We start from the raw sequence: 15,984 nt of genomic DNA, 5'->3' as shown, positions 1-15,984 counted from the left end.
CCGAGCTACAAAAAGTCAAGAAACCATTGGTCCACTAAAGGGTTCAATATATCAAAGCGAAACTGACGATATTCTATTGAAAGTGTACATCATGGGAGACTACTAACGAAAATGAGGAGTATTGGGTAGACAAAAGAGTGGTTGACTGGGTGGATAATTTCTAGAAAATAGAACTCAGAGAATTACATTAAGTGAAGTGTTATTTGATCCTGTAATGAATACGAGGGGGTCCCACAGGGCCGTATCATTGGACCTTTATATTTTCTTATATATATAAATGATATGAGTAAAGAAGTGGAATCACATATACTGCTACTCATACACCCATGTAACTTGTATGTGTTTATGAATAGAAATGTGGACAACAATTTATGTTCGCATTTTATATGTGGAACAATAAAGGTATGTCTTGAATTATTAAGTCATCACAGGTTGGTTAGCGTATCCCTTAACTTAGCAAGGTATAACAGATTCTTTGTCTATATGCTGCTGGGGCACGTCAAAATGAAACTCATACAGTCCTACATGGACAAATAATAGGGCAGTACAAATGCTCTATGTTTGTGTTTCTACACCACATTCAGTTTGTTGTGGAGAGTTGTGAAGTACAGACACGTTCCGGTGCTACTATGGGGCGTCAAAGAGGACAATCTTCGAAAGAAGAAATAACTGATGATTTTTCACCATGAGAGAGGAAAGTCACTTCGAGAAATTGGTAAACTTGTAAACAGAAGACATGCAACTGTACAGTGCGTTATAAATATGTATAAAAGTACACGCAGCATTGAAAATAAAGACAAAGTGAGTGGGAGAAAATTTTTCAACCTCAGGGAGGAACGTTGGATAGTAAGACAAGTGAAGAAAAATCCATCGATTAGTGCTCCGAGACTGGCTGTTATGGCTGAGGAACATACAAACAAGAGAGCACATCCAGAAACTATTCGACTTATCCTAAGGAAAAGTAGCAGGCATGGACGAATAGATAGGAAAAGAAACATTTGTTAGCAAGATTAATAGGAAGAAAAGGTTGAGCTTCGTAAAGGAGTGTATAGTAAAAGATTTTGACTTCTGAAAGACCGTTATTTTTGCAGATGAAAGCAAATAAAATCCCTCGGATTAGATGGAAAGTTTAATGTTTGGAGGAAACCAAATGAGGAGTTGAAACCTAGCAATCTACGTCCAAGTGTCGAACGTGGTGGAGGTAGTGTAACTGTCTGGGGGTGCATGTCAGCTAGTGGACCAGGAGAGTTGACTTTTATTGATGGGACCATAGATCAACATGTGTATCTAAATACACTGAAATAACGTTTACGACCTAGTGCTCAAAAGAGTGGATTACTTGATCGATTTAAATATTGCCAAGATAACGACCCGAAGCACAAAGCTCATAAAGTAGGGATATGGCAGCTGTATAATTACCCAAAGATATTCGAGACACCTCCACAGTCACCAGACTTAAATGTGATAGAAAATCTATGGCATTATTTGGAAGTAGCGTTAAGAAAACACCAGATTTCAAACAAAGATGGTCTGAAAATGGCTTTATGTGAAGAATGGAAGAAAATATATCCATCTTATTGCGAAAAGTTGGTTCAGTCTGTGCCTAACTGTTTAAGAGCCGTGAAAAGTGCTAAAGGGTATCAACAAAGTATTGACTGTTAAAAATATTAGAGGTCGCTCAGGAACTACTTGAAGGTGTATGAGTTTTACTTTGACCTGTTTCATGTATATTTGAGAATAATGTATTAATTTTCTTTGTAAGTATAAGAAATAGGAGTTGATTTACTTTGAACCTTGGTAGAGAAATGTGCATTTGTTAAACCAGAACCAAGACTGAAATAAAGTAATGGTTATATTTTTCTGTTGACTCCAAATAAACAATCTTTCCTCTAGTGTATGAGTTTCATTTTGACTCACTGTATGTACATTTTTTAAACATTTGCCGACCCGGAGATTTTGCCGCTCTGGGCCTGGGCCCTTGTGTCCCGTGCGTAAATACGGACCTTCTGACTAGATCATTTGCTTCAACAATACCCATCATGCAGTAAGTACTCTGTATCAAGCCTTGGTCCCGACACAGCCCATTATTATTATTATTATTATTATTATTATTATTATTAATTATTATTATTATTATTATTATTATTATTATTATTATTATTATTATTATTATTATTATTATTATTAGCATATGTACTCGGTCTTCGCACGGGAATTGGTGATCGATTTCACAATTCCCTAATGAATGTATGCGAGAGTCACATGCCTGTATTCAAACATTTAATACGACATGTTAAACTGATATTCTTCTACGAACGCACGTGGCAGTAGCGTGAAGTGCGATAAAGCTGAACGAAGTGGAGACAGAATGGGGTAGATCACAGAGTTTATTGAACGATACAGTTCCTGGTCCGAAGTTGTGCGTAATTTTTCCTATTTCTCTGTTATATATCGTTGTTCATTTGAAACCGGGAGTGGAACTGTGGCTGAAGGCTCATGAAACCAATCGTTGAAGATAATCTCTCTTATTATCTGTTCTATAGAAAAGAGTAAAATGACTCTTTAGCTAAACCATTTTGTTGTATGTCCGTCGCTCCCTTCTCGATCCGCCAGCCAGCTACACGCGTGCCAGTGTGTTATTCTTCGAGCCTCGACGCGCAGCCCTCAGTGCGCGTGCCTGGAACGTCGTGTGTGCTATAAAAAGGAGCTCCTAGCCTGTCCAGACGCCCACTGACCCCGGTGTCCAGCTCCAGAATACACCCTACGTCGAGCACGGAGGCTACTCCTCTTGAAAATGTGCTTCGGCCAGGTGGACTGAATTTCTGGCAGTAAGAGGTCTCACCTCGGGTCACCGCTCCTCTTGCCTATTCCGCTGTCCATGCCCAGTCTTACCATTATATGCCACTATCATTCCCTAGCTAATGCAAGCTCCCATTATCAACTTAGTTTCGCTAAGTAGGAACTCTTCAGTCATTGAACTTACGTTAATGAACTCAGACACTTCAACAAGGAAGGACTCTCTGAGATATTTACGTCAGTGCTTCTGATAGTTTTCGACTATCAACAACTTTTTATGTCACAAGGACTATCTTTCCGAAATAGTAGTGAACGTGAATACTCCAACGTGTATATAGTGTACAAAGACAGACTCTTTCTCCAAATTCATAGTTCAATTTGCTTCGAGATAACTTTCAGTTTTGTTAGTGTAAATATTGTAATTTTACATGTGAAGCAAATAAAGAAGTTGTGTTTTTTGTAAACCCAACCTTGTTTACAACACAACTAATCCAACTTGAAATGACACGACAGTCTGTAAAACAGTCCGTTAATGATAACTCCCTTGTTATCCACCTATAGAAAAGGTGCACATGAGAAAAACCTTTATAGAAATTGATTTCCGCTAAGACTGGTAGTTTTCCGTTAAGGCTGGTAGTTTTCCATTCAGGTTGGTCATGTATATTTTGTGGGTGGGTAAAATCACTGTTTCGACTTCCTATAAATTCGCAAACGAATCGGGATTTAGAAATAATATTGAGCCTAATACCTACCCAAGAACAGATATAAAGTTTCGTATAAATATATAGAGTAGTTTCCCAATTACAAGAACTCAACAAACGGGTGACCATAAAACCTCGCTCGAAGTTAAAACTGAAAAGCGCTCCATTAATGATATTTCCCTTATTAATCGTATCAGAATGATGCACACGAGAAAAAAAGTTTTAGAAATTGATTTCCATTAAGGCAGGCAGATTTCCATTTTGGGTTTGTATATGTTGTGGAAGTATAAAATCATGGTATCGGTTTCGTATAAACTCCCAGTCAGTTCAGGGATTTAGAAACAATACCGGCCCTAAAACCTACCCAAGGACAGGTGGATTCTAAATATGAAGTATGGTAGAAATATATCCAGTAGTTTATAAGTTAAAAGAACTCAGAACAAAAACAGACACCAAAGCTAAAGATATGCAGATGATCAAATCACACCTGAAACGGATAACTGAATTAAAACTTCGCCAAACTGTCAATGTACAGATACACGGTCATTACGATTTTACGCCTGTGATATCCTTTTTCCACTCTCTGATGACGTTATCTAAAACCAAGTTCATCAGAAGAGGAGAGAGTCCATCTTCTTGACGAACACCTGTGTGTACTTCAAAAGGGCCAGACATCTCCCCCAAAAATGTCATCTTAGATGTTGTGTTTGTGAGGGTCTGACGTATCAGTTCTCTGGTCTTCTTATCCACTCGAAGTTCTTCTAGCGTGTCGAACAAGGTCTGTCTGTCTGTCTGTCTGTCTGTCCACAGATTCATACGCCTTCTTCAGGTCCACGATTCCATATTTGTTCAGCACACGAACGTCCTTTCCTAAAACCCGCTTGATATTCCCCAATCAAATGATCTGTTTGTTTCTGTAGTGATTTAGGAGGGCTTTAGATAGAACTTTGTAAGCAGAGAGTAGTAGGGAAAGATCTCTGTAATTATTCAGATCTGTTTTGTCACCTTTTTATGCAAAGGATGAGTCAACAAGCACTTCCATTCCTGCGGTGGGACCTACATGAGTTCCGTAGCCACCCATAAACCGGAGAGCTCTTCTGGGGCCTCCGAGAGAAATACCAGCACAACAACAACCGAAGGGGTCTCTTCGGAGATACCCTCGGACAGTTCGACTTCGACAGTTAGAGGGCTCACTCAAGAGGTGGGCAATCTACAGGTCCAGAAGAAGAAGAAGAAACAGCGCTCTGGCGCTGAAAAGAGGAGATACAAGAAGGCCTTAAAGGCCCGGGAGCAGGCCAAAGAAGGCCTAACTCCTGGGGCTGAGGGGACTTCTACTACCACAACAGCGACAACAGTGGAGGGATCCAATGGGCACAAGAGGCGGGACCCTGAAAAGGGCTATGCTTCTAGGGCACAGAGGACCCCACCCACCAAGATGCCAGCGGGGAAACGACTTCTGTCGGGGGCAACCCCAGAAGAAGATCGGCAGACCCGCAAGAGACCCAAGGTGGAGTACGCCAGGATAGCTAAAGCTGGGATCAGGATGGCCATAGTACCTGTGGGATATCCTGACCAGCAGCTATCCGAGAAACAGGTGGAAGCTGTGGAAGAGGCTATCACCAATCTGATAGACGAGCTTCCGGAGCAGGGGCCCATTAAGCCTCAGTTCCTGGACTGCTATCTGTCAAGGGGTGCGGCCGTCATCATAGCGGAGAACAATGAAACTGTAGCATGGCTTTCTAGTCTTGTTACAGGTATACAACCGTGGGAAGGAGCTAGGCTCACAATTGTGGGCATGGACAAACTCCTTTCCTACAAGAGAGTCATGGTCTGGATACCAGGACAACCAAAGGACAATAACGTCCTTTTGGGAAGAATGGCACGCCAGAACCATGGCTTAAATCCCGCCAGCTGGAGGGTCTACGACCGCAAGGAGGAGAAGAGAGGTGTCCGCTTTGTGGTCAGCATGGACTCCAGGGATGTGGAGAAAGTGGTGGGGAAGAAGATCTTCTGCGGGGTGCACGTGGCTACCTTCACCTTAGTGGAGGGAAAGCGTGACAAGCAGAGGACCAACCCCACCACAGATAAAACCGCGACCAGCAGGGGCGAAGAAGAGCTGGAGCCCGGACGGGAACCGGGGCCAGCCAAGCCCCAGGATCCATCGCGGGAGACGGAGCTGCAAGTTCCGGAGACCGCATAAGGTAAAGTAAAGTAAAGAATGATTACTTTCATACAAGCAAATATACAACATTGTATAGCGGCCTCTAGGGTACTTAATAGAAGTATCCAGAAAGGCGTGTTTTCGGTCGCCCTGATATAAGAACCCTGGCTTAGACAGGGACATATCATGGGACTAAAATGTGCAGGTTTCACTCTATTCAGTGGAATAGCAGAGGAGAAGCCTAGAGCATGTATACTAGTTAAGGATCATAACGCTTGGGCTATACCGGGTTTCATTACTAGAGACCTAGTAGCAGTCCTAATGAGATATGAAGAGGGTGGACAGCCAAGAGACTTGGTTGTCTGTTCTGCATATTTCCCAGGAGACTCTGAATCTCCACCCCCGCCGGAGGAGTTCAAGAGACTGGTGATATACTGTAGGAAACAAGGATTAAACCTCGTAGTAGGATGTGATGCCAATGCTCATCATAGCATTTAGGGAAGTAAAAATACAAACCGAAGGGGAGAGAACCTCATAGAATTTCTATGTACAACTGATCTTGGGATCATGAATATTGGTGATACCCCTACCTTCATTAATAATAGGAGCGAAGGGATCATAGATCTTACCCTGGGTTCCATGGGAATCATGCAGGAATTTAAAGACTGGAAGGTCTCTTTGGAACCTTCCTTGTCAGATCATAGACACATTGTGTTTTATATAGAGGGCTCCATCGAGATCCCGTCTTACAGAAACCCTAGACGAACCGATTGGATATCTTTTAGGGAGGACGTGAGGAGGGGACTGGAGGGAGGACCCTCAAATATAATTAAAAACAAAGAGGAGCTGGAGCTCAGGGTGAGTTTTCTCACACGGACACTGGTTACCTCTTATGAATTAAACTGCCCTATTGTTAAGGCAAAAAGAGTAACAGGAAGCTTCAAGCGGAATAGTTATCTTGAACACCTGAGGAGAAATACACGAAGGCTCTGGAATAAATACAGGGAACTTCAGGATCAAGAAAGCCTATATTCTTACAAAGAATCACAAAGAAGGTACTAGTCAGAAGTCAAAAAGGCTTCTAGGAAATCTTGGAGACAATTTTGTGACTCCATTGAAAGTCAACATGAAGCGGAAAGGCTTCATAAAATTTTAACCTTGGATAGAAGGGCAAGGCTGGGCTCACTGGAGACTCCTTCTGGTGGATACACATCCACAGAGGGGGAGACCCTGAGCTTACTGCTTGATGCCCACTTTCCAGGTTCGGTAATCACGAATAGTGAGGTAGAATCGAGCCGATCCTTCAGACCCGATAAAAGTGGCTGGAGGGAAGCCGCAGAGATTGTTACCCCAAGAAGGGTTAAGTGGGCATTAGAATCCTTTGCCCCTTACAAAAGCCCAGGTGTGGATGGGATCTTCCCGGCGCTTCTTCAGGAGGCGGGGGGAGGTCCATACTGACCATACCTGGTCAGAATCTTTAGAGCCTGTCTCACTATGGGGTACGTGTACTCCTTGTGGCGTCAGGCGAAGGTGGTATTTATACCTAAACCCGGAAGGTCTTCATATACTAGATCTAAGGATTATAGACCCATTAGTCTAACGCCTTTTCTACTTAAGACGTTGGAAAGACTGGTGGATAGACATATCAGGGAGAAAGTATTAAGAGACTTTCCCCTGCATTCTCATCAACATGCATATCAACCAGGGAAGTCGGTTGAGACGGCACTACACCAGCTGGTTTCTAGGCTGGAGAGTGCCTTGGATCAGCAACAACTTGCTATGGTTGTATTCCTAGATATAGAAGGGGCCTTTAACTATACATCTTTGGGCTCCATAGAACGTAGTCTAGAGAGAAGAGGAGTGAGCAGTATGCTCATAAAATGGATTATGGCCTTACTGCAGGGCCGTCAAGTTCTGTTTGCTCTCAACGCTGTAATGTTGAGAGCTAATATAGACAGGGGGTGTCCACAGGGAGGAGTATTATCACCAACATTATGGTGTCTGGTAGTGGACGAACTACTTACCAGGTTAAATGTTGGAGGAATATACGCCCAAGGCTATGCAGACGACATAAGCCTGATGGCGGTAGGAAATTTCCCCAGTACGGTTTCCGAACTCGTACAGAGCTCTCTACGTAGGGTGGAAAGATGGTGTCACGAGACAGACTTGTCGGTTAATCCCGATAAGACGGAGCTCGTGGTATTTACCAGGAGGAGGAGGCTAGACGGACTGTCAGAGCTTTTCCTATTCGGAAAAAAATTAGTTAAGGCAACCTCGGTTAAGTACCTAGGGGTAGTTCTTGAGGCAAGACTGAGTTGGAAGAAACATATAGATCATAAGGTGGATAAGGCTCGCAAGATTATGTGGGCCTGTCGCAGGGCCGTCGGGAAGACTTGGGGCCTAAGACCTAGGGTGGTCTAGTGGCTCTATATCTCCATTGTACGGCCCACGATCACCTATGCATCTATAGTCTGGTGGCCAGGCTCAGAGAGTAAAACTGTGAGCACCAAGTTAAACAGTGTCCAAAGACTTGCGTGTCTAGGAATAACAGGGGCACTGGATACTACACCATTATGTGCAATGGAGGCCATCCTAGGTTTTCCCCCCTTACATTTATATGTTAAGGTAATAGCGGGAATGAGTGCCTATCGCCTTTGGTCACTCGGAGGATGGTCCTTCAAAAACCCGAATAGAGGTCATGCCTCTATTCTTACAAGGCTTCACCAGACTTGCCCTATGACAATGATGATCGGGGATCTGATGAAGCCTAGCTTTAATTTGAATTATAAATTTACAGTGGTGATACCCACAAGGGAGGAGTGGGCCGCGGACGCTGGGGCACGTCTTAAGTCTGGGGGCTGTACATGGTACACAGATGGCTCGCGGACGGAGACGGGCACAGGCGCCGGGGTCTGGGGGCCTAAGACATGGCTCTCCCTTCCTGTGGGTAAATATGCTAGTGTTTTCCAGGCTGAAGTATACGCAATACTAGCCTGTGCTGTAAATATATGGAATATGCCTGGACACAGGAGACACATCACTATATGTAGTGATAGCCAGGCAGCGTCAAAAACACTATGTGCAGTTAAAACAACATCAAAACTGGTATGGGAATGCCAAAGGATGTTAGATCAGCTGTGTGAGCTTAGCTCAGTTACCCTATTATGGGTTCCTGGGCACACAGGAATCAGTGGAAATGAAGAAGCTGACAAACTAGCGAAACAGGGCTCAATGGGTTCCTTCACAGGACCAGAGCCCTTCCTGGGAGTGTCACTCCGAAGTGTGAGACTGGCAATATCCCAATGGATAAACCAGTCTCACCTAGATATTTGGAAAAGGTTAACCATAGCAAGATAGGCACGTGAAATTATCGAAGGGCCTAGTCAAAGCTATAAAAAGGTCCTAATGAATTTGAATAGGACCAGAATGAGTATGGTAGTTGGACTGTTAACAGGCCACAATACCTTACGGAGACACCTACACATCATGAAAATCACCCAGGATCCGATGTGTAGAAGATGCGGTGAGGAGGAGGAGACCTCCGCGCATGTGTTATGTCAGTGCGAGGCTTTTGCAAGCACTAGACATCGATACCTGGGATCACACTGTGTGAGCCTGGAGGACATCAGGAATGCCAAAATCCGGACACTGGTATCCTTTATAGGAGCACTAGGGCTGGACTAGGCAAACCCGTTCAAGGGGCACAAAGGGTCTTCATAGACCTACGTGTGGAGCTCTGCGAAAACAGGGCTCACCCATTTCTTATCTATCTATCTATCCATTCCTGCGGGATCGCTTCTGTTTCCGAGATTTCTGTTAGGGTTGCGTGAATTCTTCTAGTAAGCTCTTCTCCCTCAATTTCAACATCACTGAGGTAATGCCATCTTCTCCCGGTGCTTTGTTATTTTTAAGATGATGATAATAATAATAATAATAATAATTGTTCCGGGGTTACCCGTGGAGCAGAAGAGGTGAAAAAAGGTGCCGGGATGAAGGGGTCTAACTGCAATTTCAATAAAAGAATTTAAAAACTTAAACTGAAGGTTATATTTTCGAAAAACAACAAAATTAACAACTTTTCACTTAGTGAGATAACAATGACATTTCAGGTACAAGACTTAGAAAAATCCAAGATTTCAGAACTTTAACACCCTTGGGCTACAAGCCCCTAGTTTCACAATTTTTGAGCTCGCAGCTCATATTTTACAGACGAGCATATATTTGTTCAGAGAGCAGAAATCCCCTAAATTCATGGAGCACTTGCTCCCAAAATACAATATCACGCCTCCCAGAGGCACTTTTACAGCACTTGAAAAAGAGCTAACGTGCTCTCACTTCTCAAGCCTACTCAAGGCAACACCCAAAATATCTTACATCTTTTGGCCGTTCATGGCCCAACCTACAAATTGAAACAGGGGTATCTTGTACCCAACATATAGGGCCTTCGTGTAAAAAGAAATAACAGTAAAATAAATGGCCCGAACACAAAATGAAAGGAGGCGAATGCTTGCGCTCCTAGATATGAACACTTAAAACCTAAAGGGCACTGGGCCGGTGAAACAGGGGCTATTCCCAAACTACTGAGGTGACTCGTATAAGAATAAATTAAGACATTACGGAAAGGAAAAAAACCAGTTACAAAACGTAGTCACCTCAAACCAATATGAAGGGGAGCTCGAGAGGGTACATCACTCTCTATCCCCGATTTACAGTTAAAGATTTTTTGAAGTTATTACATAAGCCGGCAGAAGTTACATTTTCAGAAAAGTAGGTTACAGAGGCGATGAAACGGATATTTTCCCCAGGTTAAACTGCGAAATAAAGATGTTATGTGGCCATTACCTTGTCGGTGTACTGCTGCCTGATGAAAGAGGCGCCTCCCGCTTCCTGCTTGACACACACACACTACGTTAGATGACGATCAATTGCCTAAGCGACGTGAAAATCCGCAGTTTATAAATCCTCGGGGAAAGTTCGAGACCATTCAAGATTAAACAAGCCACACCCTCTCGTTTTATTGGTTGATTTAAAGGTTGCACTCAAAATCGAAGAAGAAGGCTGTGATAGGTTGAAAATTAATTACAGAAATTTGGGATTGGCTAGATTCAAAACTGGCGGAAAGAAAAGATAAATATTGCCAACCCAAAAATAAATGAGCATCAATTAGTGAAAAAACTTATGGATAGAAAACTTCTTTAAATCAAAAGTTCATTCACTTCGCACCAGGGTGCATGATCATAGTTTTCAGCAGTGACATCTATGGAAAAATGTCCAAACTTCTTGATGAAGGGCCAACAAAACAAGTAGAAATTCACACAGTACAGGATACTTCACAATAACAAAATTATATCGGATTTCTGTGGTGACATCTTCAGAGTAAAATTCTAACTTGTTGTATTATTGGTTTCACATTTGGTAGATAGAGGAGTTCTTCTAGGCGATCATTTTGAACGCGCGGCGTAGAGGTGTACCTCCCGGTACAATAATAATAATAATAATAATAATAATAATAATAATAATAATAATAATAATAATAATAATAATAATAATAATAATAATAATAATAATAATAATAATAAACAGTAACAGCAGTAACAGCATTGTGATGGTGGTTTAAGGCGATAATTCTCAATCGTTCTAGTTTTTCTTACAATTTGCGGATAATTCTTGTGTAGAAGCGGGTAGCGACCCTCGCTTTGCGCGGCGCGCTCATGCGCTCTGCCCCTTGGGTGCCCGAGAAGACGGCTGCTGAGTTGTGTTGATGTCAGTAGCCCGCTTCCTCGCGGCTCGTTCAAGCCCGTGCCAGAGAGTGGAATATCCACACGACGCCACACCCAGGGATACCTTACGAGATGTGACTGGTGAAGTGTTGTGTTAGGGCCACATCACAATGATACGACTTCAGGAGAGCCTAACCTTGCTAGTACTTATGTTGGTGCTGGTCGGTAAGTCAGCTCATTATATACAGTGTGTGTCAAAAGTATAGCACTTCATTTTTAAAACTTTTTATGACCATTGCTACGGCTTGTAAGGTTCTAGAAGAAATTGTTATACCAAAATTATGATTCTTCTTCTATATTTGAATGACTGTTTCCAGAGGCATTGCTACTTCATTTTACATAAGTTTGTTAACAGTATCCACAACAATATCATTACTTTAATAATAATAATAATAATAATAATAATAATAATAATAATAATAATAATAATCGAACCAAATCCCATGGCCTACGAAGTGTCCGCTGCTCAGCCCGAAGGCTTGCAGATTATAAGGTGCCGTGTGGTCATCATGATGAAGACATTCGGCCGTTATTCTTGGCTTTCTTGATCGGGGCCACTATCTACCCGTCAGATGGTTCCTCAATTGTTATCACGCAGGCTGAGTGAACTACGAACCAGCCCTCAGATCCAGGTAAATTTACTGCACGTAAAAGAACTCCTGCGGTACAAAATTCCAGCACCTTGGCGTTTTCGAAAACCGTAAAAGTAGTGGGACGTAAAGCAAATTTTTAAGCGCACGGCCAACTCTCTCAGTGACGATAATAATAATAATAATAATAATAATAATAATAATAATAATAATAGCAAACCCCATGGCGATAAAGTGCTGATGGGCCTTGGTCTACCAAGCGACCACTGCCTTTATTCTTGGCTTTCCAGATCGGGTGCGCTATCTCACTCTCAGAAGGTTGAGTGGATCTCACAACAGACTTTGGATCCTAGTCAAAATCCCTGGCCAGGCCAGGCTTGCTACCACTAAACAATGAGGCCGGCTAATAATAATAATAATAATAATAATAATAATAATAATAATAATAATAATAATAATAATAATAATAATGGAGCCAGTCATTAAAAAAAAGGAAAGGAGATTCCTTAGGAAAATCTTAGGTCCACTACATTCACACCCCCAGTTTCCGAACGAGACCGAACCGAGAACTTTATGAATAAGTTGAGAAGATAAGAACAATTATAAGGAAAATAAGACGATCATTTTTATGGGCACATTAAGAGGCTGAATCAACAAAGACTGACACACAGGATACTTCACAAAGATTTGGAAGTAGTGGGGATCCCGGAGGGAGACATACAGGAAAGAAGCGCCTTTATGAAGAATATTGCGAGAATGAGGGATGCAGAGGAGAAACTCGTCAAGTTACGCAACATTTCGGTTGAAGAGCGACAAAGACTTGAGAATATTTGGAAGGAGTGCAAAGTAAAGGGAATAAGGTTGAGAGAGAGAGAGAGAGAGAGAAGATCTGGTGGACTGTGAAAACGTGGTCCATAAATGAACATAACGAATAAAATAAGCAATAATAATAATAATAATAATAATAATAATAATAATAATAATAATAATAATAATAATAATAATAATAATAATAATAATAATATACTTGGTGATATACGCTGTGCAGAGCGCACTGTCTCTCCTCTTACGGGCTAGAGCAAGTTCTATTATGTTCATGTTTCTATTTGTCTCAGTCTCATCTTTCGCTTTGAAGTTATAAACGTGGCTGAGGTGTGAGTATAGTAGTAACACCATACTTGAACGATTGGTGCGAGTGTCGTTCATAGCGTCAGCTTGTCTATGCATTTTAGTGGGATTAGAAGACTAACGTGTGGTAGCAACTTTTTGTATCGGTGAGGAAAGCAACAGCAAACGATCTCTCTCCTCATTTCACTGGTCCGCCCCTTCAGCGACAATTATGACAGCTAATGCTGGATTTGTTGTGTGTCCAACCAGCGTTTGTATTTTTTTTTTTACAATTTGCTGTTCGACACAGATAGGTCTTAGGCCGAAGATGGGATAGGAAAGGGCTGTGGTCTTAATTATGGTATAGCCCCAGCATTTGTCTGGTATGAAAATTGAAAACCACGGAAAACCATTTTCAGGGCTGTCGACAGTGGGGTTCAAACCCACTATCTCCCGAATGCACGTTCGCAGCTGTGCGACCTCATGGCCAACTCGCTCGGTAATAATAATAATAATAATAATAATAATAATAATAATAATAATAATAATAATAATAATAATAATAATAATAATAATAATAATAATAATAATCCCATTTTCACACCAGATGAATACTGGGGCTGTTCCTTAATTAAGGCCACGGCCGATTCCTTCCCACTCCTAGGCCTTTCCTATCCCATCGTCGCCGTAAGATCTATTTGTGTCGGTGAGACGTAAAGCAAATAATAATAATAATAATAATAATAATAATAATAATAATAATAATAATAATAATAATAATAATAATAATAATAATAATAATAATAATAATAATAATCTACCGCCGACTTTCCCGCGCTCTCGTGGGTTCGTGATACGAACAATGGCGCACTTATGGACTTGGCCCTGTTTCACGGCTGGATTACCTTTCTGACACCAACTTTATGTGGAAGGATGTATTCACTATTGCCTGACTCTATAGTGTTTGGTAGTGTTGTGTTTTGTGCGCACATGAAGAGGAATATATTGGAACAAATATAAATACCCAGTCTCCGAGCCAGAGAAATTACGCAGAGGTTGTTTAAATCGCCGGCCAGGACTGGAATCGAACTCAGTCTCACCTGAAGTGAACGTCTCGACGCTGACAATTGAGTGAAGGAGCTGGATACTATTATTATTATTATTATTATTATTATTATTATTATTATTATTATTATTATTTTATTCTGCGTTAGACCCATTCAAACAGCGCGTTTGAAATTGTTCGTTGGCCCTGAAGGTTTACGCCTTCTTATCCTCTCAAAATATCTTCCTTGAATGCACCGTGTTGCATCTTGCGTTCTGTGGACCACTTCCTACCAGTTTTCTTTTTAGGTTTCTCCACGAATTTGTGCTTAGCTGCTATTGTACTAAAGGTTGCACGATCTTGTATTATGTCGTTCGTGATATTCATTTCTTGGAGGTCCGCCTTAGTTTCTTCTAGCCACTTTATTTGACCTCCTTTGAGTTGATTACTTGAAATAACCTTTTGGTGAGTCTGTCGCTGCCCATTCTATAGATATGGGCATAGAATTTCAGGCGTCTCGTGGGTACGGCATCAGTGAACCTGTCCGTCAATGAGTAGAGGTTGTCTCTTCTCTTAATCCACAGTCCATTTTCTCTCGTGGGACCTTACATATTCCGGAGAATGTTTTTCTCTTACTTTTCACTTTCTATCATTTCAGAGTGACTACCAAGGGGTATGGTTCTGAGACGTATAAAGCTTCCGGCAAAATAACTGTCTTTTGGTGCCGGGAGTGGCCGAGGACCTGTTCGGCTCGCCACGTGCAGGTCTTTTGAATTGACACCCGTAGGCGACCTGCGCATCGTGATGAGGGTGAAATGGCGATGAAGACGACACATATACCCAGCCCCCATACCAGCGAAATTAACCAATGATGGTTAAAATTCCCGACCCTGCCGGGAGTCGAACCCGAGACCCGTCAGACCAAAGGCTAGCACACTAACCATTTAGCCATGGAGCCGTTCTTTTGGTGACGTAATTTTGCATTACTTGAAATGACTCTTTTGTTGTAGTAATTCCACGCTAGTCTGTACGCCTTATGGAGTTTGGTGGCTCTTTCTCTGTTGGCCCTACGGTCTATTATTATTATTATTATTATTATTATTATTATTATTATTATTATTATTATCCGCAGACACCTTTAGAATAAAGAAAAGTTTCAGATTCGCAACCTAGTCCTGACGGATTTTTGAAGACCAGTCACATTACAAGAAATTGATTGAGAGTAACCAGTTCTAACAAAGATAATGGGGCAGCATCACAATAGAACTTCGTCAAAGGGGTATTGAATTACCCCTAACTCAAAGTAACCATTACTAAGTACCTGGGGCCTCTGTAAAAAAAGACCAGCTGGACAGGCATGTAAAATAATTTCTGTGGAAAAACTTTCGGCTCCTCAGTACCTCTGACAACATCCTTTTTATTTTTTCATACAATTTCCTTTACCGCGCACCCACGCAGTTACGTCTTATGGCGACGATGGGATAGGAAAGGGCTAGGAGCGGGAAGGAAGGAAGGAAGGAAGGAAGGAAGGAAGGAAGGAAGGAAGGAAGGAAGGAAGGAAGCGGCCGTAGCCTTAATTAAGGTACCACCCCCCAGCATTTTCCTGGTGTGTAAGTGGGAAACCACGGAAAACTGTCTTCAGGTATGCCGACAGTGGGATTCGAACCCACTCTCTCCCGAATGAAAACTGACAGTTACGTGCCCCAAACAACACGGCCACTCGCTCGGTCTGGAAACCGTGAAGGTAATTAGTGGGACATGAAAGTAATAACATTGCGATTTACCCGCACGACAGTGTCTCCTT

General features: G+C 42.0%; 1 protein-coding gene across 1 annotated transcript in view; it reads left to right on the top strand.

Annotated features, from left to right (window-relative positions):
• Positions 1 to 11,453: 11,453 nt before the first annotated feature.
• Positions 11,454 to 15,984, top strand: part of LOC136876984 (synaptogenesis protein syg-1) — a 199,625-nt gene continuing 195,094 nt past the window's right edge. The window contains exon 1 of the mRNA XM_067150760.2: positions 11,454 to 11,603. Coding sequence (XP_067006861.1) covers positions 11,549 to 11,603 — 55 coding nt within the window. The 5' untranslated portion in view covers positions 11,454 to 11,548. The remainder of the gene's footprint in view (positions 11,604 to 15,984) is intronic.

Source organism: Anabrus simplex, chromosome 7, assembly GCF_040414725.1.
Source record: "Anabrus simplex isolate iqAnaSimp1 chromosome 7, ASM4041472v1, whole genome shotgun sequence".
NCBI lineage: Eukaryota > Metazoa > Arthropoda > Insecta > Orthoptera > Tettigoniidae > Anabrus > Anabrus simplex.
The sequence above is the reverse complement of the archived record's forward strand: the minus strand, read 5'-3'. Positions and strand labels throughout refer to the sequence as shown.